Here is a 25018-nt window from a genome sequence, read left to right on the forward strand (position 1 = left end):
TATCATCCTTTCTAGTGGGCTTTGGCTCGTCTTCCAATTTGATGGGAAAGGACAACTTTATATTTGATATCAACTTAGCTGTAATGCAACTACTACAGTTGGAACCTCTTTTGAATACCTTTACTTTATATACTTGAGAGGATGGGTAAATGCCTAATGTATCTTCTTTGACAATGCTTTAAACACAGGTGTACTAGCTACCTTCATTGATTGTTTTTGGTATCTGTGAAGACTTCTTTTCATTTCTTTCTTATTATTAAATGTTAAAAGACACCTTTCAATGCTTTGGTCCTGTTGACCCTGTAACTGACACCTACCTACACTTAGTAAGAAAAGGCTTTAACCCCACAATGTGTGGTTGGTGGCAAGGAACTAGGAGAAGGGGCTGTCACCTATTCCCAACTCTCTCCGTCTAAGCTATCTCCTAGGCTAACTATGGGTGGTGGTCCCTAAAAGAAAACTAAGTTAGAGATGTGAGGTTTCTAGGAGAATGTTAAAGTGAAGTGGATTACTTTCTTAAGATTATAATAAAATATGGTGTGAGCAATATGAAATGAAATAACCATTAACAACCATCAACCAATGAGATAAGCATAAGCATATGAAAGACCAATGCCTTTTAAAGTATTGCTAAAAAATGAAAGATATTCGCTTAATATAAATGAAATGCTTTAAAATAAAAGCACAAGTAACCCTACAAGTGAAACAAGAAAATGTTAGCACAATGATACAAGATATAAGGATGCTTTCAAATATATATGATCAATTGCTAAATCAAAGCATACAAGGATATCTTGCAAAAGGAAAACAATTAGTATTCTAGTTGCAAAATATAGATGAAATAATGCTTGCCAAAACAAAGCATTCAATCCAACAATGACAAATAAAATGACCCATTGCAAGTAAAACCATGAGATGTATTAGAATGAAATGCACATATATTAGATTTGAATGCAATTGTCTTGTTTATTTTTAATCTAAAATGTCTATCTAGGTGAGAAGTCCTCCTCTTGAGCTGTTACCAAAGGGTAAAAATTTGGGTGACTATAAGAAAGAGGGGGCGAGGGCACAAAGGTCTCATTAACGATACCCGTCCCTTGAGTCTTATGACCTGCGTGTGCCTTCGTTCCTACAAGGGGAGAAACCATCTTCATAACTGTAGGGTCACAATGCTTTTACCTTACTTCGTACCAAATGGAAGAACTTTCCAAGAAAGTATTTTTTCCCTATGATTTCTATCAACCAAGCTTATGCTTGGAGGTTGATTTTAAATGTGCAACTAAGTTAAGATGCCTACTATGATGTGCAAGTAAGTTTGCAAAAGTTAAGTATATGATAGAGATGCTTTAAACACAAGATTGCATAAACATGTGAGATTGTGAAAGGTATTTGCTTTGCCTTATGATAATTTTGTGATATACCCAAAGCAAATGAGAAATTTCCTTGCATGGGCAATGCTTGTGAAATGTAAACTCAAGATTGTACTCAATTAGCTTTGCAAAAGAAAGAAAAAAACTTCAACTTGAGAGATTTGCTTGACATAAAGTAAATGTTTGCTTTGTCAAGTGAAATTGCCCAAATACAAGATGCATCAAAACTTAAGATGTGAATTTGTTGCAAAGTAATGAAGTGTAAATGGACTTTAGACAATGTTCAAGCTAAATATATCAAGTTAAAGAGATTGCTTTTATGAAAATGTTGGAATTTCTAAGTCTAACTGTTAGAAACCCTTCATGTACTTTACTGATTTATTCCTACCTACTTGTTCTGTTAATTAACAAGTTATTTACCATGTAAATACTAGAAATAAATACAAGTACATGCTCAACACATTACAGATCATCAACTGAAGGAAACAAAAACAAGCACACAAGTGGCACCGTTGTTTTTGGACCAATGTCCCCGGAAAAACCCAATGCGGGAAAACCGGTGTAGCTATCTGAGGGTTTTATTATTATGCAGTTTCTGAATACAATCTAGGTGCCAAAACCGGCTCACCCAACATAGAATAATCTCGGCAGTAGTACCTCTCTACTCGGAAGCAGATATTCCAGCTGAAACCCCGGATGAACACTCCGACAACTCCCAGCTCCAATCTGCCCCACGAAAACCCCAACGTCTGCCTCTAGGGGTTGCGTTAGCGCCCAGAACTAAAAATAAATCCCTGCAAGACAAATTTGAATGATAAGACTTTGACAATTGACAAATGTGGGTTCTCTTTGAGTACTTCCAAGAGTGGGTTGGTTCGCCCGAGAACTTCACCTCACGCTTGAAGCTTGATCAAAGAAAGATTTTCTACACTTCACATGAATAGATTAGATCCACATTAGCTTAATCAAATGCAATGAAAGAAAATTCTAGAGATATATTTGACATCTACTAAAACATTTCTCAATCTAAAGCAAGTAAATAATCCTTATGCTAATATGAGATAGCTGCATATCAACATAACTTGAAAAAACATCATGGAAATAATAACATAATGAAGCAAGTAGAAATATAAGAGCAAGAATATCAAGAAGTTACCATACACAAGGAGAAGAACACCTCAAATGTAACCCCAAAGTCTTTTGTATTAATTTGCAAAGAGTGTACAATCCCACTGAGTATCCTTAAGCACAATAGCTCGTATTCCAGATTACCTAGTGAGAGAACAAAGCACTTATTATATAGAAGTTTGGGAGCCAATCCCAAGTCAAATGGTGACAATCCCAAACCAAATGGGTGACAATCGCAAAACACCTTCATGCAAATTGGAATTTCCCAAGTGGCATCAAGAATCCCTTAAACAAAATCAAATTCCATGATGAAATGATAAGTGTATATGGGTGGGAACCAATGTGGAGACAATTTCCCACAAAATTCTCCACTAAATATTCTCCCAAATTCTCTCAAATGTGCATTAATTCTTCAAATTCGAATTTCCCAAGCAAAAGTTGCTGCATTTATGTCAATAAATTTGATTTCTTTGAACACATGTCCTTTCTTTGATTTTAGGAGTCCACATCACCTTGGGACTTCACTTTAACTCCTCCATGATTTTCCACCTCATTTCCACATCATTTAGCATGTGTGGATATTTATTTTGCTCCATTTATTTAATTGTTGGCTTAATTTATTGCCACTTTTTCCACTAAACTTAAGAAAAGTAGGTTTTGAGGGTCTAGAACACTTTTTTAACCCCTCAGAAACATGTCTTAATAGAGAGTTGAGGGTGAGAGGTGCCATACAACTTTTCTAGACATCACTTATTACATTTCATATACAATTTTTATTTTAATTTCCGCCCTGTGGGAAATTAAAAAAAATAAAAAAAATCCCCCTAGACCTAACCAGATTCCACGAAACTTTTTGTGTGATCTAGTATGGTAATATATATTGACCCTAGACACTAGGACTCACTCAAGGCCTCACCATCAAACTGTACTCCAGGTTTGGGGTATATTTGGAGGAAAAAACTCAATTAATTATTAAGTTTCGTTAGGGAGATGATAATTAACCAAGTAAAAAAAACCTCCCAGAGTAATACTCACTTGATGACAAGGTACTCACCCAAGGTTTCACCATCAAACTGTACTCCGGCTTTGGGGTATATTTGGAGGAAAAAACTTAATTAATTTATTGAGTCCGGTTAGGGAGATGATAATTAACCAAATAAAAAAAAACTCCCAGAGTAATACTCACTTGATGACAAGGTCCCAAGCTACCGAGTCCTGTTACATGACTCAAAACTCATCATACTAGCATCACTTATTACATTTCCCCACAGGGCTTGTGGAATCTGGGTACAACAAAAATGATAAGAAGAAGTAGAGTTGAAAAACTCTGGTAATATGATGATGACTGATGGTACAAGCATCTTTTGGTACATCCTTGGGCATGGAGTCTTCAGATAATCCTCAGGTGCCACTCCAGTGGTCAACAGGTCCTTCAACATTCACCTTCCCATGATCTCAGTCATGAAATGCTTAACCCTTTTTACTTAGACTGAAAGCTATACAAGTTTATGAGTGGCTCTTATCAGCAACAAGTCTACGTTGGGATGGGAACTTCCTATGTTTCCAACCCGTTTTCACATATTCGACACTCAGCTTCCTTTACAAGTTTTCAAAGTCGCCATAATTATGCTTTAAAAAAAAAAATTGTGCCCATATTCAACAAAATTTTGATTTCTGTACGCTATCACCAGTGTTGTTTGCCCAGGGTATCCATTGAGAAATTAATTTGATTCCATTTCACTATGCCAAATCAGCGAATCTCAGCAAGACTAGTTCAATCTCTTGTTACTTTTAAGATACATGACCATAAAAGGAGAGAGCATTATAAGGAGACTATTTTTTTTAAGATGGAGGACAACTCATAATACTCTAGTTTTACTACTGTAATACCATCCAGGAGAATAAATATCGACCAACCCAAACATTTCTCTAATATTACAATCTCTTTGTAAAATAATTCTATCTATACAATCAGTAAAGTGAATTCTGTATCTGGATGATATTTAGAGAACTTGGGAAGTAAGTAAATTCCTCAATTGGTGGCCTACAACATTCATGTTGCAGACGTTGAATATATAATTTGTAGGCTAAACAGGGAATATCATGTGTAATATCTCCTTTTGTTCATTGTAATTTATGGTACTTTTTTTATGTATGCTGAAATATTGGGTCCTACAATTAATTTTCTCTTTTTCATTATATGCAGGTTAATTTACATTCAGACTCGCCTCATCCTCCATTGCAGGAAAGCTTAACTGGAAATTATGATCCAGGTTTAAATCCTGTTTTGCCTCTTGGAAGACAAACACTAGAGGTTGCCAGATTATATAGGTACTTTGTCTATACTTTCAAAATATGCTTATGATAGGGAGCCGAGTTTTTCCTTCTTCATTGGACTAGTTGGATACAGAATTTGATGGAATCTTAAGCCAAGAAGTTTGGTGAGTTGGTGAGGTCAGGAAATTTCTGGAATAAAATACCAAGCAAAGTGGCTATAATAATTTCTATATGATGGCTTGCTGAGAGGGATAAAAATAACTGCTAGGGTGTGGAGATCTATATGCAGACCCATTTGGAACTTTGAACTTGAAACATCAACTGAAAGATTAAGTTTCTGTTTAGCTGAATCTCTTAAACTTGTATAAGATAAAGCTCAGAACATTGCATTAGTCTAGATCAGGTGTTTTAACTAGTCTATCTTCAGTGTATATACCCAAATATGCAGGATCATGTAGGTTATTGAAAGTCTATTTAAATTTTGAAAAGTTAAGATATCGCTGTTTGACATTTGTGCTTTTCAGTTCTTGTAGAATATCATTGCACATTTTTCGAAAACTCTGGTATATAGTTTAAACCTATGCACACATGGGGCTATGTCTAGAGTTTAAGGGCTGTGTGTGTTAATTTTGCACTGCTTTATGCTGTTACAATTACTTTAGCCCTATCTTTAACTTCAATTAACAATCAAATTAATCTTCCAGTAAACAATAGCAATTGTAGATAGAACGGTAAATGACAATTGGCAATAAGAGATAACAAGGGACACCAAGTTTTGGTCAAAGACCAGGGAAAAACCCCACAAGGCAGAAAACCCTTTCAAATTCCTATTCTTATTAGATTGTCATAAAATGTTCAGCAGAGAGTACAATAATCCAATTTCAACAATGAGTCAAGTCAACCTTTGACTAGCAAATAGACAAACCAATATGCAATCAATGATGATCCTCAAATGTCAACTCTGGTCAACTGTCAAAGTCTGTAATTTCAGTCCAAGTCAACAACAGTCAAAGTGTGCCCTAACTAGTCAAAGTCAACAGTCAAATCAGCCTTCCAAGAGCTCAGTCAACAGTCCACAAACTTGGCCTCAAATGCAGGTCAAAGTCAGCCCAAAACAGTCAAAGAAAACCTAGTCAAACTCGGTCAAAGTAGAAAGATGCCCTGCGGTCAAAGTCTGTGATTATGTCTGCGGTCAACTCAAGTCAAACAGCCCAGAAATTCTCAGTTTGTGTGCCAGTCAACTCAACCTTCAAAGACAGGTCCAAAACTAGTCAACGCTGGTCAAAAGTATCTCGGTCAAAGCAGATCAGATCAGCCCAAACAGAAAGTCAAACTTCGGTCAAGAGAGACACTTCTACTCCTTCACAAGTGTGAGAGGAACCCTGCAATTTTCAGATTGTACGAACCAATGAGAGGAGAGAGAGATGTTTGAGTGAGTGTGTCCAAATGAGGTTGATGTGACATCTATTTATAGGTGTTGGAGGAGGGCTAATTAGCCTCTTAGGCCGACCTTAACTTTTGTGCCATTGTGGGCTTCTTCATAAAAAATACACTTTTCCTTAACCAAATTGAGTGCTTCCAGAGTCAATTTTGGGTCTCTCTGAAAGAGGAATGATGTCCAATGGAGGGAATTTGTCCCTGAGCTGCCAAATTAACACTCCCTCTCAGCTAGGGAGAAATTTCCGATTGCAAAGTATGTCCCATCACAAATGTCTCGTCGCCATCAAATTGAATGTCCTCTATGCTCATCTCTGCTTATCTATGCTCATCTGTACTTCATTTGTTGAACGCTCTCGAATCTAAAAGAAGAAGAATTCGATATCATAGGGGAGCTTAAGCTACAACCCTCTATCCAATGACAATTGGGCAAGATCCATCTACCAGCAAGGATCATATCCATCTTGTTGTCTAGTCAACAGGTGAGATCAACTGGCTATTATATAGGCCCTAGGGTAGAGATCACAACCATCCCGATCTCTGTTGATCTTCCCAAGTTGACCCTGGAGAGTTAAGTGGTAGAATACCTGCATCATCTATACTTGAGGGAGATCCACTTGCTATGTAAGGATCACACCTACTCAAGTCTTCTCAATCCATTGGTCAGATGGGGAGGCAATCCCAACAAGCCCTGCTTGTGGGTAGGATGCATATTGGGGTATACTCTGTCAATCATGATATGGGGAGATACCCATCTTGTCATAAGTGACAAGGATCACACACACCCTATGGTGACAATAGGTGAGATCTACTTACTGCAGAGGATAAGGATCACAACCATCCTATTGTCTAGAGATACCTCAACCCCAAGATTTCTCAGGTTCAATTCCTCTCCTTGTGAGCTCAAACAGGGGGAAAATGCATGTTCTCGATCAACCGGAACCCTTACCCGAGAGGGTCACATCCATCAGTCCAAGTTGCTCTTTGAAGACCAAGAACTTCTCTTTCTTCAAAGCCTTGGTGAGAATGTCCGCTATCTGCTCATCTGTCGATATATGATGGAGTCTTACGACTTCTCTCTATACCATGTCTCGAATGTAGTGGTACCTGATCTCAATGTGCTTGGACTTGTCATGAAATAAGGGATTCTCTGTCAATCAGATCCCACTCTTGTTGTCGCAATATATCATCGTACTATTTAGGACCTGCTCAAATAGCTCTCCAAAGAGCTTTCTCAACCAAACTGCGTCACAGTGGGTCATGCTAGCAGTTATGTAATCTGCCTCGGCCGTGCTTAAAGCTATTGAATTTTGTTTCCTTCTCATCCAAGATATCATAGTGGATCCCAACCTAAAACAACACCCTGATGTGCTTTTCTCGTGAATAATTTTTCCAGCCCAATCAACATCAGTATATCCATGTAGTCATACATTTCCGGCAGAATATCTCAAACCGAGGTTAATAGTCCCATGTAAATATCGCAATGTGTTTGGCAACAACCCAATGTGCATGGAGGGGCTCATTCATAAATTGACTCAAAGTGTTCACTACAAAGCATATGTCCGGACGGGTGTTCTCTAGGAACATCAATGCCCCAATCAGTTGTTGATACTCAAAAAAATTTGCTAGATTAGGTTCGACAACATCTTCGCATAACTTCTTGAAATTCATCTCCATTGGGGTGGCCCAGGATTTGCACTCTGTCATTCCAAATATCTCTAATAGCTTCATGACATATTTTCCTTGAGAAAGGAAAATCTCTCTAGGTCTTTGCTAGACTTCTAGTCCCAAGAAATAGTGCATCATACTGAGATCCTTCATCTTGAATTCAAAGGCCAACTCCCTCTTACCCTCGAGCATGAAGGGCTCACAACTTGTCAAGAATAAATCATCAACATATAAGACTAAAAACAAAGGCATACCTTGGACCACCTTGAAGTAGAGGTTGGGATCAACACTGCTTCTTGTGAATCCAAGCTTCACCAAGTTGTGAAAAATCGGTTACCTGATTCCTACTGTAGCAATCTGATAATATTTCACCTACTTGTTAAATTACTTGAACAAGTTACTTGCAGTTTTCTACAAAAAATACTGAAATACATACATTGCATCCTACACAAAATAAAATACTGTGGAAACTAAATACCGCACTAGAGAGAAATAAACACATACATATACACAGTTGTTTTTGGACAATGTCCTTGGAAAAATCCAATGTAGGAAAACCGATGCAGCAGTTGAGGATTTTAATTATTATGCAGTAGTAAAGCTGAGTACAAATCGTTGGATGCCCAAACTGGCTATTCGATACAGAGAAATCCTGGCAAAGAGTTAGTGAGAAAAATCTCACACTGATTCGAGAGATCCGACACTAATTAGGGGCTGGCTAGTTGGCTCCACGCTACCTCTGCGCAGTTTTTGCGTCAATCCTACGCAGATCTGCGTCACACTGGCTAGGCTCTGCGTCACCTCCTCTACAGATCTCTTGCTGTCTGGAAGTTTGACCTTCTGGCCCTCCGGTCTCACACCCCGGCTTCTGGCATTGGATCTCGACTCTCCCAGCTAGATTTCAAACTCCCTCTAAAGCTCTGCGCTGCCTCTGCGTGGCACTACATTGCCTCACTGAACTGCTCTATTCCTTCTCTGCTTTCCACTCTCCGAATCTGGAAAACTCTCCTCGAGACTACTATCCCTGCCCCTCACTGCAAGAAGATCTCTCGATCTCACTCTGACAACTCAACGTTGCTACTCTTGAGACTGATCTCACTATCTCAATATGTTCTCCAAGTGCCCCATCGAACTCCTTATAATCTCTCATTGGAACTCCAACGACCAAGATTAAAACATAATCAAGGGCTAAGATTAACTGGGAGTTGATCCTCGTCTTCTTCTGGAAGATTCACACATGATTTAATTAATACCCTTTAATTAACCAGATTTCCTAAGTTTAGACTTAGGGAACCATTTAAAAAAGTTAATTATTTTAATTAAACCATCTCTAGGTGGAATTTTCCAAAACGATTTCTAAGTATTGGAGAATGCATGTGTCTTAGCCTCTCTACAAATTATCGAGGCAAGAGCACATCCGATGCTACAAAAATCAACACTCCCTTTTAGCGAGGAATGTGCTCTAGTGCTGCAAGCTGCTGAAGCATCACTCTGTCTCTGCACCATCTCCTGCTGTGCTGCTGCTGTCTGGCTCTACTGCCCACCAACTACTAAGCAACTCTAATATGAGCTGCATCTGTGCTACTACTGACTTTGCTGAATTGTTGCCAACACTGCATCTGCACTGGGATCCTCTCTCCATTTGCTGCTAACTGCAACTGCAACAACTGCAACAGAAAAACATCCAAAATATTGAACCAACTGTGTTAAGTATGATGCATCCGTCGTCCGAGTTTTGACTGCCACTAGTCTCTGCGTTTTCACTGAAGCCTCTGTGATGCTGCTGACTCTGCTTTGTACCATTTGCACTACTGCCAACTTTGCTCTCCCTACCCTGCTCAGTCTTTGACCTGCTACTAGCTACTGCGTCTGTTACTTTGGCACCTGACTGCACCAATGCCACTGATCCATCCTGCTACTGCATGTCTTGGGCTCCTATAGCAAGGTATTGATTCATGAGGTGGACCTCAAGAATCCTGCTCATCCTGTAGCTCTCTGAGGCTACAACTCCAGATCACCTAATCCAAAATGGATCTTAAACCCTCTAAACCTCTAAGTCTTCAAATATCGGAAAAACACTATCGCAGGGAAAAACACTAAGAATTGGCGGAAACAGAGCTAAGCAGAGGCTCAAATGACGCTGCACAGGAGCTGTCGGATCGCGCTGTTCAATGGTCCAGATGAAATCGTGATATCACATCAGAGAAAGCCAAGCAGTGTTAACGGGCCTTAGCCTTAAGAAAAATGCGATAGTGATACAAGCGAGACAACGTGAATTGTTGATCGAGTGTGCAGATCAACAGTCCAGATCAACTACCAATATCGCATCGCATGGAACCAAGGGGAAGTTAAAACGTGTGTATGTTGAATACCCGCAAACCGCAGGATCGAGAGATCTCATCATCCAATGGATATCGGGTGCTAAAGTAATCAGACTTTAATTAAGAAATCAGACTTGAACTTTAATAGATTGGGAGTTTATAATTCCCATCAGGTCCGAAAAGCTGGTTAAGTGACGGGCAAGTTGTTCACCCGAAATTGTTGTGAACCGTCGGATCCACTAAGTGTAGATCAACGGTGAAGGACTGTTGAGCAAGTTTTGTTTGATCGGGAAGACATCAACCGTCGATCTGATGGTGGAAGACCAACGGTGGAGATTTATTTGCATCGCAAATGTTAAATGGGGTTGTAACGGGCGTGAATGAATGCGGCATGCAATGTATGGCAGAACCGATAGGATTATAAATATCGTTTCATAGGATATTTGAGTTCCCATAAAATGTTTTCGGACGGGTTTTTCATGTATTTCTTTGTATTTCCGATAAAATGAAATAAGGCCCAAATATGTATTATATCGGGGGATTTGTGTGGAGGAAGACCGAACGGTCGGTTTCACCGCGCCCGCCGATCCTTCCATTTCTAAAAGAAACTGTTCTTATGCCTTAAGCGTTTTTAACAAAACGTGTCCACACCGAAAAGGAAGGCGAATAGACAGGGCTGAGAGGCTTAAAAGGCCATCCCATAACAGAACAAAAACAAAAGTCGGAGTTCAGTACAAAGAGTCAGAGAAACACACAGCTACGAACAGTTGATCAGAGGCACTAAGAGGGAGAGTCTGTGCACTCTTTAGACTCGAGGTTTTCGAGTGAAATCCCTGTGTAATATCACTGTTGTTGTGTTATGGCTCTGATTGAGCCCACACCTGTAAACTCTGTTCTTGAAGACATAATATAGAGGTCGACACTGAAAGCTGGACTAGGAGACGTAGCTAGGAATTCTGGTGAACTCCTTGATTATTTACTGTGTTGATGTGTGTGTTTATTATGTTTTATAACTATTCATTGTCTATATTATTTGCAATCTTTTCGATCCGTTGCACTAAATAATATAGGCATTCTTGCACATGAGTCTGTAATACCTTAATATTGATTTAAGATCTCATTTTCAGATCAAGTGGTATCAGAGCATTTGGTTTTGGTTTTGTTAAGGTTAGACAAGCTTGTGCTGGATTTTGAATGCTAACTAGATTAAAGCTCAGACTAGGAGAAGGAGAACTTGTTGAGGCTAATCCAGAGATTGGAAGAGTCTATTCTCAAAGGAGAATGGCAGAAGAAACTCCATTGGGATCAGAATCTCAATTTATAGAAAGTTTTAAGGCACTCCAAGCCATGGTGGAAGAGATGTATCTAGAGTTTAAGAAGGGTCGAGGTGAAAGCACTTCAACACCTAAACCAGACAAAGGAGCAGAGGAACCTTTTCTAGTTGCCCCTCCAGAAGGCAAAGGGAAAGGGGAAATGCCTCCTCCACCATCTCCTCCATCATCACCTTCATCATCCTCATCATCTTCTAGCTCTTCTAAGAAGAAGAAGAAAACTTCCTTAATCAAATTAGATGTGAAGTTTGATTTGCCAATTTATGATGGAGAACTCAATGCAGAAAAGCTAGATAATTGGATAAGACAAACTGATGTATATTGCAGGGCACAGAACGTTGATTCAGAAAGGAAGAAGATTCCGCTGACTAGCCTTCGACTTGGAGGAACTGCACTAGTATGGTGGGAAGGCAAGACACACATTGATCTGCAAAAACATGGTAAAATCATTTCTACCTGGAATGAATTTGTTTCTGCTATCAAAAAGCAATTCTATCCTTTAGCTTACATGCAACAGGCAATGATGAGTTGGCAAACTCTTCGTCAATTGAAGGGTCAAAGTGTACAAAGTTATACTCAAGAATTCAGAAAGAGAGCTTTAACTCTAGGTATATCATTAGATTCACCTGAGACTTTATTGAAGTATATAGGTGGTCTTCATAGCTATTTAAAGCATACTATTCTCATGTTTAATCCCACTAGCTTAGATGATGTATCAGTTCAAGCCACACATCTAGAAGCTAGAGGTAAGAATGTAAACCCAGAGGTTGGGGGATCATCTAAATATTCTGTAAGCAAGAGTAAGGAAAAGAAGAAACTGAAATGGAAGGAGAGGAAAGCAAACACTGTAAAGAAGGATAAACCTTCATGCACTCATTGCAAGAAAGAAGGACACGATGAGGCACACTGCTGGTTTTTGCATCCAGAACAGAGACCTAAGAAGTTCGGTGGAAAGAAGAAAAAGAACGTTGCTGATATTCAACAGGATTTGGGATCAGATTCAGGGGATGAAACAATAGTTACAGCCACAGGTATTAAAGGTAAAGATTTTGAAGCATCCACAAGTAATTCTGCACAATCTATTGATAATGAAAGTAATGAGAGGGAAAGAAATGAGCTTTTTCGTATTAGAGTAATTTCCAAGCACAATAAGATTGATACTTTGTTTGATAGTGGATCACAAGTAAATTTGATTTCTGAAACAATTGTAAAGAAGTTGGGATTACAAACAAAACCTCATGAGAAGCCATATCCATTAGGTTGGGTGTGTGATAAAACAAAGCTACAAGTAACAAGACAATGTAAACTTAGGTTTGCTATTGGATCAACATTTGTAGATGAGGTTGAGTTAGATATAGTTCCATTGGATATATGTGGTATTGTTTTGGGAAGTCCATACTTGTATGATAGGAAAGCTATTTTCTATAGAGCTGAGAATAAGTATCAACTCACTAAAGATGGAATAGAATATATTGTAAGAGCTCATAAACTCAAAGATAACTATTCTCTCATAAATTCAGGATAGATGAAAAGAATTGTGAATTCAAGTAAGCAGTTTTTACTAATGGTTGTAAAGGCAAAGGATCCTAAAAAATCCAATGCATTTGAAGGTTGTGATTCTAAACAGAAAGCTGATTTAGTTAAAGTTGTTTTAGAGTATGATGTTCTATTTCAAGAACCAAAAGGTCTGCCACCCAAGCGAGAAATAGTACATGATATTTGTTTGCAGCAAGATGCTCCATTACCTAACATTGGAATGTACAGGTTGTCAGCTTTAGAGAATGCAGAGATAAAGAAGCAGGTACAGGAGTTGCTCGATAAAGGGTTTATACGACCAAGCACATCACCATGTGGATCTCCAATCGTGCTGGTGAGAAAGAAAGATGGTTCGTGGAGAATGTGCATTGATTATAGAGCACTAAATAAAATAACGATCAAGAATCGTTATCCTCTTCCTCGTATTGATGATTTATTAGATCAATTGAAAGAAGCAGTTTACTTTTCTAAGTTAGACTTGCGAAGTGGTTATCATCAGGTCAGAGTTGCAGAACAGGATGCATGGAAGACTGCTTTCAAGACAAAGCAAGGACTATATGAATGGTTGGTTATGCCTTTTGGCTTAACTAATGCTCCTGCTACATTTATGAGAGTCATGAATGATGTACTCAGACCATTTATTGATGACTTTGTAATTGTTTATTTAGATGACATTCTTATTTTTAGTAAGACATGGGAAGACCATGTAAAGCTGACTTTAGATGTTTTAAAAAGAGAAAATCTCTATGTAAAACTGTCAAAATGTGAATTTGGCAGAACATCTTTAAATTATTTGGGTCATATTGTAGGGGGTGGTGAATTGAAGATAGATCCCTCTAAGGTTGAAGTCATTGTAAACTGGCTTAAACCCAAATTTGCTACAGAGGTTAGGAGTTTCCTAGGGGCAGCACAATACTGGAGAAAGTTTATTGCTAACTTTTCTTTGATTACAGCTCCATTACATGCTTTAACAGGATTGAAACAGGTGTTTCAGTGGGGAGGCAAACAGCAGAAAGCCTTCGACACCTTAAAAGAGAAAATCAATACAACACTAGTACTAGCACTGCCAGATCTTCAACATCCATTTGAGATTGAGACAGATGCTAGTGACTATGCCATGGGAGCAGTGTTGATGCAACACAGAAAACCCATATGCTATCATTCTGAGACATTTACTTCTGCAGTAGTTAATTATCCCACATATGATAAAGAATTGTATGCATTAGTACAAAGTGTGAAAAAGTGGAAAAATTACCTAATGGGTAAAGAAACAATCATACATACAGATCATCAACCACTTCAATATTTGCACTCACAAACTAAATTGCAGCAATCAAGGCATTATAGGTGGATGGGGTTTCTACAACAATTTCATCTTGTCATCAGATATAAGAAGGGCATACACAATAAGGTTGCAGACATGTTATCAAGACCAATCATAAATGCATCTACTATACTTAAGCATAATTCAGTGGTGCATGAAAGTTACATTGAACAATATGCTCAAGATGTAGATTTTAAAGATGTATATGCAACTTTAAGTCATGGCAAGCAAGTAGAAGAATTGGATTATTATGTAAAGGACCAACTCTTATATCATTTGGGAAAGTTATGCATTCCACAAACTGAAAGAGTTAACATAATTCGAGAAGCACATACTTCTCTCATATCAGGTCATTTTGGGGTAAGTAAAACAGTTGCACAATTGCAAAGGTTCTGTTATTGGCCAAGAATGCATGAGACAGTTTCTAAATATATCAAAGGGTGTACTATGTGTGCTACAAGCAAACCAAGTAATAGAAAATTAGGCTTGTACACTCCACTTCCAATTCTTTCTCGTCCTTAGGAAAGTGTTTCCATGGATTTTGTTGGGGGATTACCAAAATCTAGGAAAGGTCATGATTATTTGTATGCTGTTGTGGATAGGTTCAGTAAAACGTGTATTTTGATACCATGTAACAAGCAGGTTACAGCTGAACAAACAACAAAGTTGTTCTTTCAGAATGTATGGGTTCATTTTGGTTTACTCACTTCTATTATATCTGATCGAAATTCTTGATTTATTGGGAAGTTTTGGTCAAGTTTATGGGAGTTGATGGACACTAGGTTGAAGAAGAGCACAACATTTCATCCACAAACAGATGGTCAGACAGAAGTGGTCAACAGGACAGTGATCTAGTTGCTCAGAGGCTATTGTAGCAAGCATCCCAAGCTTTGGGATGAGAATTTGTGTTATGTGCAGCATGCTTACAACCATGCCAAGCACTCTTCTACTCAAAGATCTCCTTTTGAGACTTGTTTTGGTTTTATACCAAAGTCTCCCTTGGATTTTGTCTTTGGTAAAGACATAGCAGTTGATGGACACAGTGATGTGGACAAAGCAACCAAGTTCATTGAACAAATCCAGGAAATTCACTAGGCAGTACAGGAACAACTGGAAAGAAGTCAAGCCAAGTACAAGGCAAGACATGACAAGCATCGGGTTGAGCACATTTTCAAGTCGGTGATCAAGTCTGGATGTACATCAGCAAAGACAGAATGCAGGGTGAAGGTAAGAAGCTAAAACCAATAAGGTATGGACCTTTCAAGATACTTGATAAAATTGGTGAAAATGCTTTTCGCCTTGATTTACCAGCTTATATGCAGATCTATTTAGTCCTTAATGTAGAGAACTTGAGATCGTATGAACCTTCATTAATTGAAGATCCTGCAGAGCAAAGTCAGTTGCCTTCTATTGAGGATATGTTGCCTGAATATCTCAATGAGTTACAGGAAGACATAGTTCTGGACAGGAAGGTGAGAACTACGCATCAAGGGGATGTTGAGTACCTGAGAGTGGGACTCAAAGGTTCAAATCCAAGCAAAGCACAATGGATAGAAGTTAAACAAGTGAGGGAGCTGTATCCTCACTTGATCGATGCCTAAAACCCAACTTTTGGTTGTCCAAAAGCTTTTCAGTGGGAAGGCGTGATCCAAAATGGATCTTAAACCCTCTAAACCTCTAAGTTTTCAAATATCGGAAAACACTATCGCAGGGAAAAACACTAAGAATTGGCAGAAACGGAGCTAAGCAGAGGCTCAAATGACGTTGCATAGGAGCCGTCGGATCGGGCTGTTCAACGGTCCAGATCAAATCGAGATATCGCATCGGAGAAAGCCAAGCAGTGTTAACGGGCCTTACCCTTAAGAAAAATGATATAGCGATACAAGCGAGACAACGTGAACTGTTGATCGAGCACGCAGATCAACGGTCCAGATCAACTACCAATATCGCATCGCATGGAACCAAAGGGAAGTTAAAACGTGTGTATGTTGAATACCCGCAGACCGCAGGATCGAGAGATCTCATCATCTAACGGATATCGGGTGCTAAAGTAATCGGACTTTAATTAAGAAATCGGATCTGAAATTTAATAGATTGGGAGTTTATAATTCCCATCAGGTCCGAAAAGCTGGTTAAGTGTCGGGCAAGTTGTTCACCCAAAATCGCTGTGAATTGTCGGATGCACTAAGTGTAGATCAACGACGAAGGACTGTCGAGCAAGTTTTGTTTGATCGGGAAGACATCGACCGTCAATCTGATGGTGGAAGACCAATGACGAAGATTTATTCGCATCGCAAACGTTAAATGGGGTTGTAACGGGCGTGAATGAATGCGACATGCGATGTATGGCGGAACCGATAGGATTATAAACATAGTTTCATAGGATATTTGAGTTCCGATAAAATGTTTTCGGACGGGTTTTTCATGTATTTCTTTGTATTTCCGATAAAATGAAATAAGGCCCAAATATGTATTATATCGGGGGATTTGTGCAGAGGAAGACCGAATGGTCGGTTTCACCGCGCCCGCCGATCCTTCCGTTTCTAAAAGAAACTGTTCTTATGCCTTAAGCGTTTTTAACAAAACGTGTCCACACCGAAAAGGAAGGTGAACAGACAGGGCCGAGAGGCTTAAAAAGCCATCCCATAACAGAATAGAAACAGAAGTCGGAGTTCAGAGATAGAGAGTCAGAGAAACACACAACTACGAACAGTTGATCAGAGGCACTAAGAGGGAGAGTCTGTGCACTCTTTAGACTCGAGGTTTTCGAGTGAAATCCCTGTGTAATATCACTGTTGTTGTGTTATGGCTCTGATTGAGCCCACACCTGTAAACTCTGTTCTTGAAGACATAATATAGAGGTCGACAATGAAAGCTGGACCAGGAGACGTAGCTAGGAAGTCTGGTGAACTCCTTGATTATTTACTGTGTTGATGTGTGTGTTTATTATGTTTTATAACTGTTCATTATCTATATTATTCGCAATCTTTTCGATCCGTTGCACTAAATAATATAGGCATTCCTGCGCATGAGTCTGTAATACCTTAATATTGATTTAAGATCTCATTTTCAGATCATCACCCCACCTCGCCCTTGGAGGCATCTCGACAATCATGGCAAACTCTTCCTCCAGTCTGGAGGACAACCTATCGATCTCTGCGGATGCAACTTGCTGATCCTGCTTCTCCTCCTTGTCCTTCTTTCTCAAAGGACATTGAGTGCTGTAGTGGCCCAACTTGCCACACCTGAAGCACTTGATCTTCGAAATATCCTTCTTTCTTCTGCGCTACTCTTGTTGGCCCTTTGATGCAAGGGTCACATCATCCTTTTCTTTCATTGCTTTTGCCACACTGCTGCTACTACCACTGATGGTGGCCTTCACTAGATCACGCCTCATTTCCTCTTGTTGCAGATCAACCCATACATGTTCCCAATTTGGCAATTTTTCTCTGCCCAGGATGCTCTGGACAAAAACTTGCCAATCTTCTGAAACACTATTCAACGCTAATCGTACAAACTCTGAGGGCTGGGGTGCTGATCCTACTGAAGCCAGCTGGTCCTGAGCATCCTGAAGCCTCGTAAGGAAGGGGTCTACTTACTCCCCTTTCTTCATCCTCGTGCATCTCAACTTCTCCTGCAAGTACATCTTCCGCTGCTTGGAAGATCCTTCGTATAACGTAGCTAAGGCTTCCCACATCTACCGGGCAGTATCCTTGCCGGCTATATGGGATACTACATGATCTCCAACCCTGTCGAGAATGATCGTCTTAGTCTTCACCATCTCAACCTTGTACTTCTTGAGCGGATCTACATCGGTAGGTACAACTACCACATTATCGACATAAGTTTTAAGATAATGCTCATCTAGAAGGCAGGAGATCCTAGCCTTCCAGATCACATAGTTGGAGGATCCTTCCAACTGATCTTGATCTCTCAACCTAGCTGATACCATCTCTTTTGAAAAATTCTAACTGCTTCCTCTTCTCCTTTGCATAACTACTGCCTAGCTATTCACACTCCCTTGTGGAGTGAGAAATCTCACAAACAGCTACTGCTGCTCTGCTAGAAAAATTCGGACTTCTTGGCTGGAAGTCCTCTGAGGAAGAAATTCCCTCAGTATGTGATATTCTCGCCTCCTGACGCTATTCTGCTAGCAACCGCTGCAAAATATCTGCATCCCAGCTGAAGATCTGCTCTGCAAGGAAAATATGTTGCTCCTTTCTACCTCTGGAAGGCTTCGATCTGGAAATTGAATTTCTTTGTCGACTCACTCAGAGAAATCGATCTTCTCTCAAAACTTTGACCTCCTTGGCCCAAGGACTGCGCTGCCTCTAGGGTTTCAAATTGCTACCTCTGCAATAATTTCGAACTCCCTTCTTCCTTTTTGTAACTGAGCTCTTCTGCTCACGATCTGTGCTCTTATACCATGTGAAAAATCGGTTACCCAATTCCTACTACAGCAAACTAATAATATTTCACCTACTTGTTAAATTACTTGAACAAGTTACTTGCAGTTTTCTACGACAAATACTGAAATACATACACTGCAGCCTACACAAAATAAAATACTGTGGAAACTAAATACTGCATTGGAGAGAAATAAACACGCACATATACACGGTTGTTTTTGGACAATGTCCCTAGAAAAACCCAATGTGGGAAAACGGGTGCAACAACTAAGGGTTTTAATTATTATGCAGTGGTAAATATGAGTACAAATCATTGGATGCCCAAACTGGTTATTTGATACAGAGAAATGCTAGCAAAGAGTTGGTGAGAAAAATCTCACACTGATTCGGGAGATCCGACACTGATCAGGGGCTAGATGGCTGATCCCACACTGCCTCTACGCAGCTTCTGTGCCAATCCTACGCAGATCTGCGTCACACTGGCTAGGCTCTGCGTCACCTCCTCTGCTGATCTCCTGCTGTCTGGAAATTCGACCTTCTAGCCCTCCAGTCTCACACCCCAGCTTCTGGCACTGGATCTCGACTCTCCCAGCTGGATTTCGAACTCCCTTTGAAGCTCTGCGCTGCCTCATTGAACTGCTCTATGCCTTCTCTGCCTTGCACTCTCTGGATCCGAAAAACTCTCCTTTGTACTACTATCTCTGCCCCTCACTGCAAGAAGATCACTTGATCTCACTCCGGCAACTCAACATTGCTACTCTTGAGAAATTCGATCTCTGATCTCACTATCTCAATATGTTCTCCAAGTGCCCATCGAACTCCTTATAATCTCTCGTTGGAGCTCCAACGACCAAGATTAAAACGTAATCAAGGGCTAATATTAACTGGGAGTTGATCCTCGTCTTCTTCTAGAAGATTCACACCTGATTTAATTAATACCCTTTAATTAACTAGATTTCCAAAGTTTGGACTCAGGGAATCATTTAAAAAAGTTAATTATTTTAATTAAACCATCTCTTCGTGGAATTGTCCAAAACGATTTATGGGTATTGGAGAATGCATGTGTTTTAGCCTCTTTGCTAAATCTCGAGGCAAGAGCACATCCGATGCTATAGAAATGAACACAAGTAATAATCAATACGGGCATACTATGCTCTAGGGGCTTGCTTCAAGCCATACCAATGTTGCACGAAGCGGGAGCGAAGCGGAAGCGCGGAAGCGGAAGCGGAAGCGTCATTTTCCAAAAATCTAGGAAGCGAAGCGTCCGCGGAAGCATCTGCTATATATATATATATTTTTATACTTTTTTGCATTTATACTCAAAACAAACATCCCAAATACCAAATTAATTGTAGAAGACATGAAAACATGCATATTTTTGCATAAATCAAGATAGATATGGCATCCATGATTCCATTGTAGTTACTAGTATGTACAACAATCATCTATATTCTAGCTATTACAAACATACATCAAATTTTTAAGCATATTATAAAACATAAAACATTTAAGCATATTATAAAACATAAAACATAGAGCATATTATGATTTATCTAGCAAGTGAGCAACTGTCAACATTTGTCATGTCCAAAATTCAAATAATAATGTTTACAAAATATGTCACTTGGTCACCGCCAAGCCAAAAAGGTTCAAAATTCAAATTCACAAGTCTACAAGTCTAATGAGTAATCTATGACAAAAAGTAGTAGATTGTGAATATATCTACTAATCTCTCCTCCTTCCACCACGAATAGAACGTGGTGGCGGGCCTCCACGTGGTGGCAATGAAGAAGATGGTGCCTGTGTAAGTCGTGGCACTAAAACTGATGAAGAAGAACCCCCTGCTGTTGGTGTTGAAGCATGGAACCTAGGAACCAAGGGACCAGATGGGGGTGGGGGTGGTGGCATATCAACACGGTCATCATCATCCTAGAATCGCTCAAAAAATTCATGCAAAAAAAAAAACACTAGTTAACAAAAAAATTAAAAACATGAATTAGAGAAATGCTTTATAAGGGAAAATTGGAAAATTCATACCACAATGGACATACGTGGATAAGAGAATCCTCTAATTGCTCTAGTCGCAACACTCCATCCTCCAATTTGGGCTCCTCTGGATTCTTGTCCCAAATCAACAAGTCTTTATTAGACTTTGCATCTTCACAGTAATGGGACAACAATCGCAAGTTGTAATGAACATAAACCAAGCTCTCTGCCCGGTCTAAACTCAACCTGTTCCTTTTAACACTGTGGATGAAAGAATAAGAGCTCCAACACCTCTCTGCAGAAGAAGTGTTTACCACCTGTGATAGCACCCGCAATGCCAAACTCTGTAGAAGTGGAGTACCCCCTCCATGCATGTTCCACCACTCAAGAGTAGAAAAAGTCTCTCGATCTTTAATTGCATGCATGCTCCCAAATGGACCAGTGTTGAGCGTATAGTTGCTCACCTGTCTCCGTACCAATGTAGCGTCCTCCTCATCAGGGATTAATTTACTCAATGCAGCCATATATTTTTCGTGAACCTCTTTATCTTGGTGTGGTTTTCTCCTGCTTCCCCCCCCAGGTGCTGGTGTTGAAAGCCATGATGGATGATAGTATTTAGGTGTCAAAACATATGCTAATGCATGCAATGGAATATTTAGCATTTCCCATCGGTTTTGCACCTCTACACGAATATAATTGTACAAGGTGGTATCTCTAGGCTCAACAATGTCTTTAATCTGCCCCAACATGCTATCCATTTGCTCATACACCTCCCCAATTACTGGTCGATCTGAATCTGCAAACTTGATCATGTAATAAATTGGTTTGGTGAATTGCAAAACATATTTAACCTGTGACCAAAAGTAACTGTCAAGAACAGTGTCCTTGACTGCATTAGCACCATCTGTGTCAGTGTTAATTTCATCCCATGTTTCAGCACACACCAGATTAGTTAAAGCTTGTCTCACCTTCACTAGCCGCCTAAAGGTGAGGTAATAACTAGCAAATCTTGTCTTTGCAATTTTAAGCAATTGCAACTTGGAGTAAGTGCCATAGAAGTAGTTTACCCTTGTATGCCCTGTGATGAATTTAATGAGCTGCTTCCCTTTCCTGTAAACCTCAGCAATCCACCCACAATCTTTGTGTTTCACAATATCATGCATCAAAAGGTTCAATGTGTGAACCAGGCACCCAGACCAAAAGATGTGTGGATGAGTACGCTCAATAATTTTTCCTGCTGCCTTATAATTTGCTGCATTATCTGTGATCACTTGAACCACATTATTCAGACCAACATCTTTGATTGATTTCAATAGGAGATCTGCAATGTTTTGTGCAGATGCAGTGATGGAGGAGGAGTCATGACATGCAATAAATACTGCACCACTAGAAGAAACACCAAGAACATTTATCAAATGTTGGTTTCTAATATTTGTCCACCCATCTGATACAATGGATACCCCAGAATCTACCCACTCATTTGTAAAACGTGTCAAAGCTCTTTGAACCTTAGCTTTTTCTCTTTCTAATAACACTGTTCTAGCTTTCTCATAGTTGGGGGCCTTGTATCCTTTTGGGGCTTCATTGATGGCCTTTACCATTTCATGCCAATAGGGAGAGCGAAGCACATTGAATGGTACACCGCAAGCACAAAGAAAACGGACTATCTTTCCATCCACATCATCCCTCCCAGCAACATTAAGGAAATCCCCTATTGTTCTTCTACCTCTAGAGCTTGCAGAAGTACTATGAGGAGATGAGCAACTACCAAATTTAGAGGTTGCACTTGATTCAGAATGAGTTTTTTGTTTCTTGTTTTTTTGTTGTGCAGCCATCTCTATTTGGATGTATTTTCTTCTTTCTTCAGTTGAAATGTTTGGGCAAATTTGTACCCCCACAGAACCCTTTTTTTCATCACTGTCCAGCACCCCACAAAGATGCCTCCTCAGACGGGTATATGAACCACAATATGGTTTTCATCCATGACAACCATGAGGGCACACAAATTTGTAAGATCCACCACCCTTTCCCCCATCAAGTTTGGTCACATAGTTCCACAAGGGTGTTGATGTAGCTTTCCCATCTTGTGTTTCAGCGTCCCCTTCAAGTTCATCCCCTTCCTCTTCAAACCCTTCCTCCTCATCATACATTGGGTCACTACTATTAGGACCATCACCAATGTCCTCTTCTGTTTCTTCCCTTCTATTCCTCACCCTTGCCATCATTAAAACCAAGAGTGGAATGATACATAGAAGCCAAAAGAACACCATCTTGGAATATGGATATAGGTGGTGGACAACGGAAACCTGTAAATAAAGGAGCAAGTAGAAACAATGGGAAAGAGTGGGAGAGGGAGGAGAAAAATACAAATTTTTTTTCAAAAAAACAAGGGAGTTTGGGGTTTGAACTTACCTCTTTAGCTCCTGTAGATGAAGTCCTCCAAGCTCTTGCTCCAAGCTCCTCCTCCTTCTCCTAGCTCCTCCTTCTTCACTCCTCCAAGTTCTCCTCTCTTCTCCTCTCCTTTCCTCTTTTCTCTTCTCCTCTCCTCTCTTCTCTTCTCCAACTCTCATAAACTCAAAGTGAGAAAATGAGGAATGAATGGGGGCTTTATTCTTTTCATTCCTCACCTTAACCTCACCCTAACCCACCCCCTTAAGGTTGAGTTAACTTAACTTTAAAAAAAAATTAAAAAAAAATTGTTTTTCTCCCTTGGGCGCGCCCCTTTCCGCCGAAGCGTACGGAAGCGTGCGTGAAGCGCACGCTTCCTGCTCCGAAGCGCCACGCTTCGGCGGCCCGAAGCGCCGTACGAAGCGCGCTTCGGAGCCGGCGCTTCGGAAATTCCAGGAAGCGCAAATTTTTTTACGAATCGCGCTTCCTAATTTCCGAAGCGCGCTTCGGAAGGCGCTTCGTACTGCGCTTCCGTACGGGGCGCGCTTCGGAGCTTCGGAGCTGGGGGGGGGGGGCGCTTCGTGCAACACTGAGCCATACAATGCCTTCTTCAACCTGCGAACATGTGTCTTTCAGTCCTGTTGCACAATTTTTGTCAAAGTTCCAAGGAAGCGGAAGTACCAAATTTTCAAACAGGATCAGATCATCTATCAGTGGTTTATGTGTCATTATAAACCCATTCTGCAAGTTATGTAATGTAAATGATACTAGTAAGTCCGTGAATGTATGTAACAAGCTAGGTAAGCCTATTATTTTGGCGAGAGTTTCATCCTAGTAGGTTTTTCGTCTCACTAATTCATTTGTGTTTCTAAATACGGATGGTCGGCAAAGTTTTTCCCTCCAGCCTCACCTCAAAGCTAGGGTGGAATTCTTCGTCAAAGTCTTAGGTGAGTCCTAGCGTTTTAGTTGAGTCTTACGTAAAAGTGATTTCAGAATATTTTAAGCGAATTGGCTAAATTATTTTATTACAAATCAGTTGGTCTACTAGATCATATTGTGTCGCAGATTGGGTATGTATTTTCAGGGTCTAAACTGAACGAGTATTCCCCCTTTTAGGGTTGAATTCTAAAAAATCTTATGTAAAAAATATTTTAATGCATGGTTTCTCATACTTCGACACCATGGTTAAAATATTAAAGGGTGGAAAAAAACATTAAATCCTCTCAAGTGTCAATTAATTAATTTTTTTGACAAAAATAATTAAATCCTAAGCCAGAAAATTAATTAATTAGAGTCAAATTAAAATGTCTTAGGAAAATTAAATTCTCCAAGTGGAAAATTTCGTGGGTCTTGAAAGAATTAATTTTTGAAGGTCCTCCACCAAGGGAATATTGGATATTTCAAGAAAAATGGACCCTTGGACTTGGGTGGTTAAGTCAAAGTCAAACTTTTGAGGAAATAAACTCAAAATAATTAATTTTGAGCTAATAAAAATTGAATTAAATGATAAATTCGAAAATTCCTCAAAAATAAAAATTCAACGGCTAAGATTAAAATATGATTAGGTATTTCTCAACAGCTGAGATTATTCTGACAAGGATCAAGCAAACTAGCTGTTATTTTTCCACTTGGAGGATTTATCTATAAATTAGAGAGTCATTTGAGTCTCTAGTCCTCTGATTTCTGGCTAAGAAATTGTCGCTGAAGTATTCATGTAACACTATTGTTCCGCTGAGAACTTTTATTTCTATAATAATAAAGACTTTGGGGTGCAATTCAAGGTGTTCCATGTTCATTGATTTATGGTATGTATTGACTACGAGCTTTCCTATGTTGTGCTAGT

The 25018-nt window shown here is 39.6% G+C and overlaps 1 protein-coding gene across 4 annotated transcripts in view; it reads left to right on the forward strand.

The window, feature by feature from the left end:
• The window catches only part of LOC149227770 (S-adenosyl-L-methionine-dependent methyltransferases superfamily protein), a 373621-nt gene that overhangs the window by 268232 nt on the left and 80371 nt on the right, over positions 1-25018 (forward strand). For all 4 annotated transcript variants that reach the window (XM_089377928.1, XM_089377926.1, XM_089377927.1 and 1 more), the window contains one exon: positions 4705-4829. In XM_089377928.1, the coding sequence (XP_089234054.1) occupies positions 4705-4829 (125 nt within the window). The remainder of the gene's footprint in view (positions 1-4704; positions 4830-25018) is intronic.

The sequence above is a fragment of the Pinus tabuliformis genome, chromosome J (genome assembly GCF_031772625.1).
Source record: "Pinus tabuliformis cultivar Carrire ecotype Pingquan chromosome J, CPIR1, whole genome shotgun sequence".
Lineage (NCBI taxonomy): Eukaryota > Viridiplantae > Streptophyta > Pinopsida > Pinales > Pinaceae > Pinus > Pinus tabuliformis.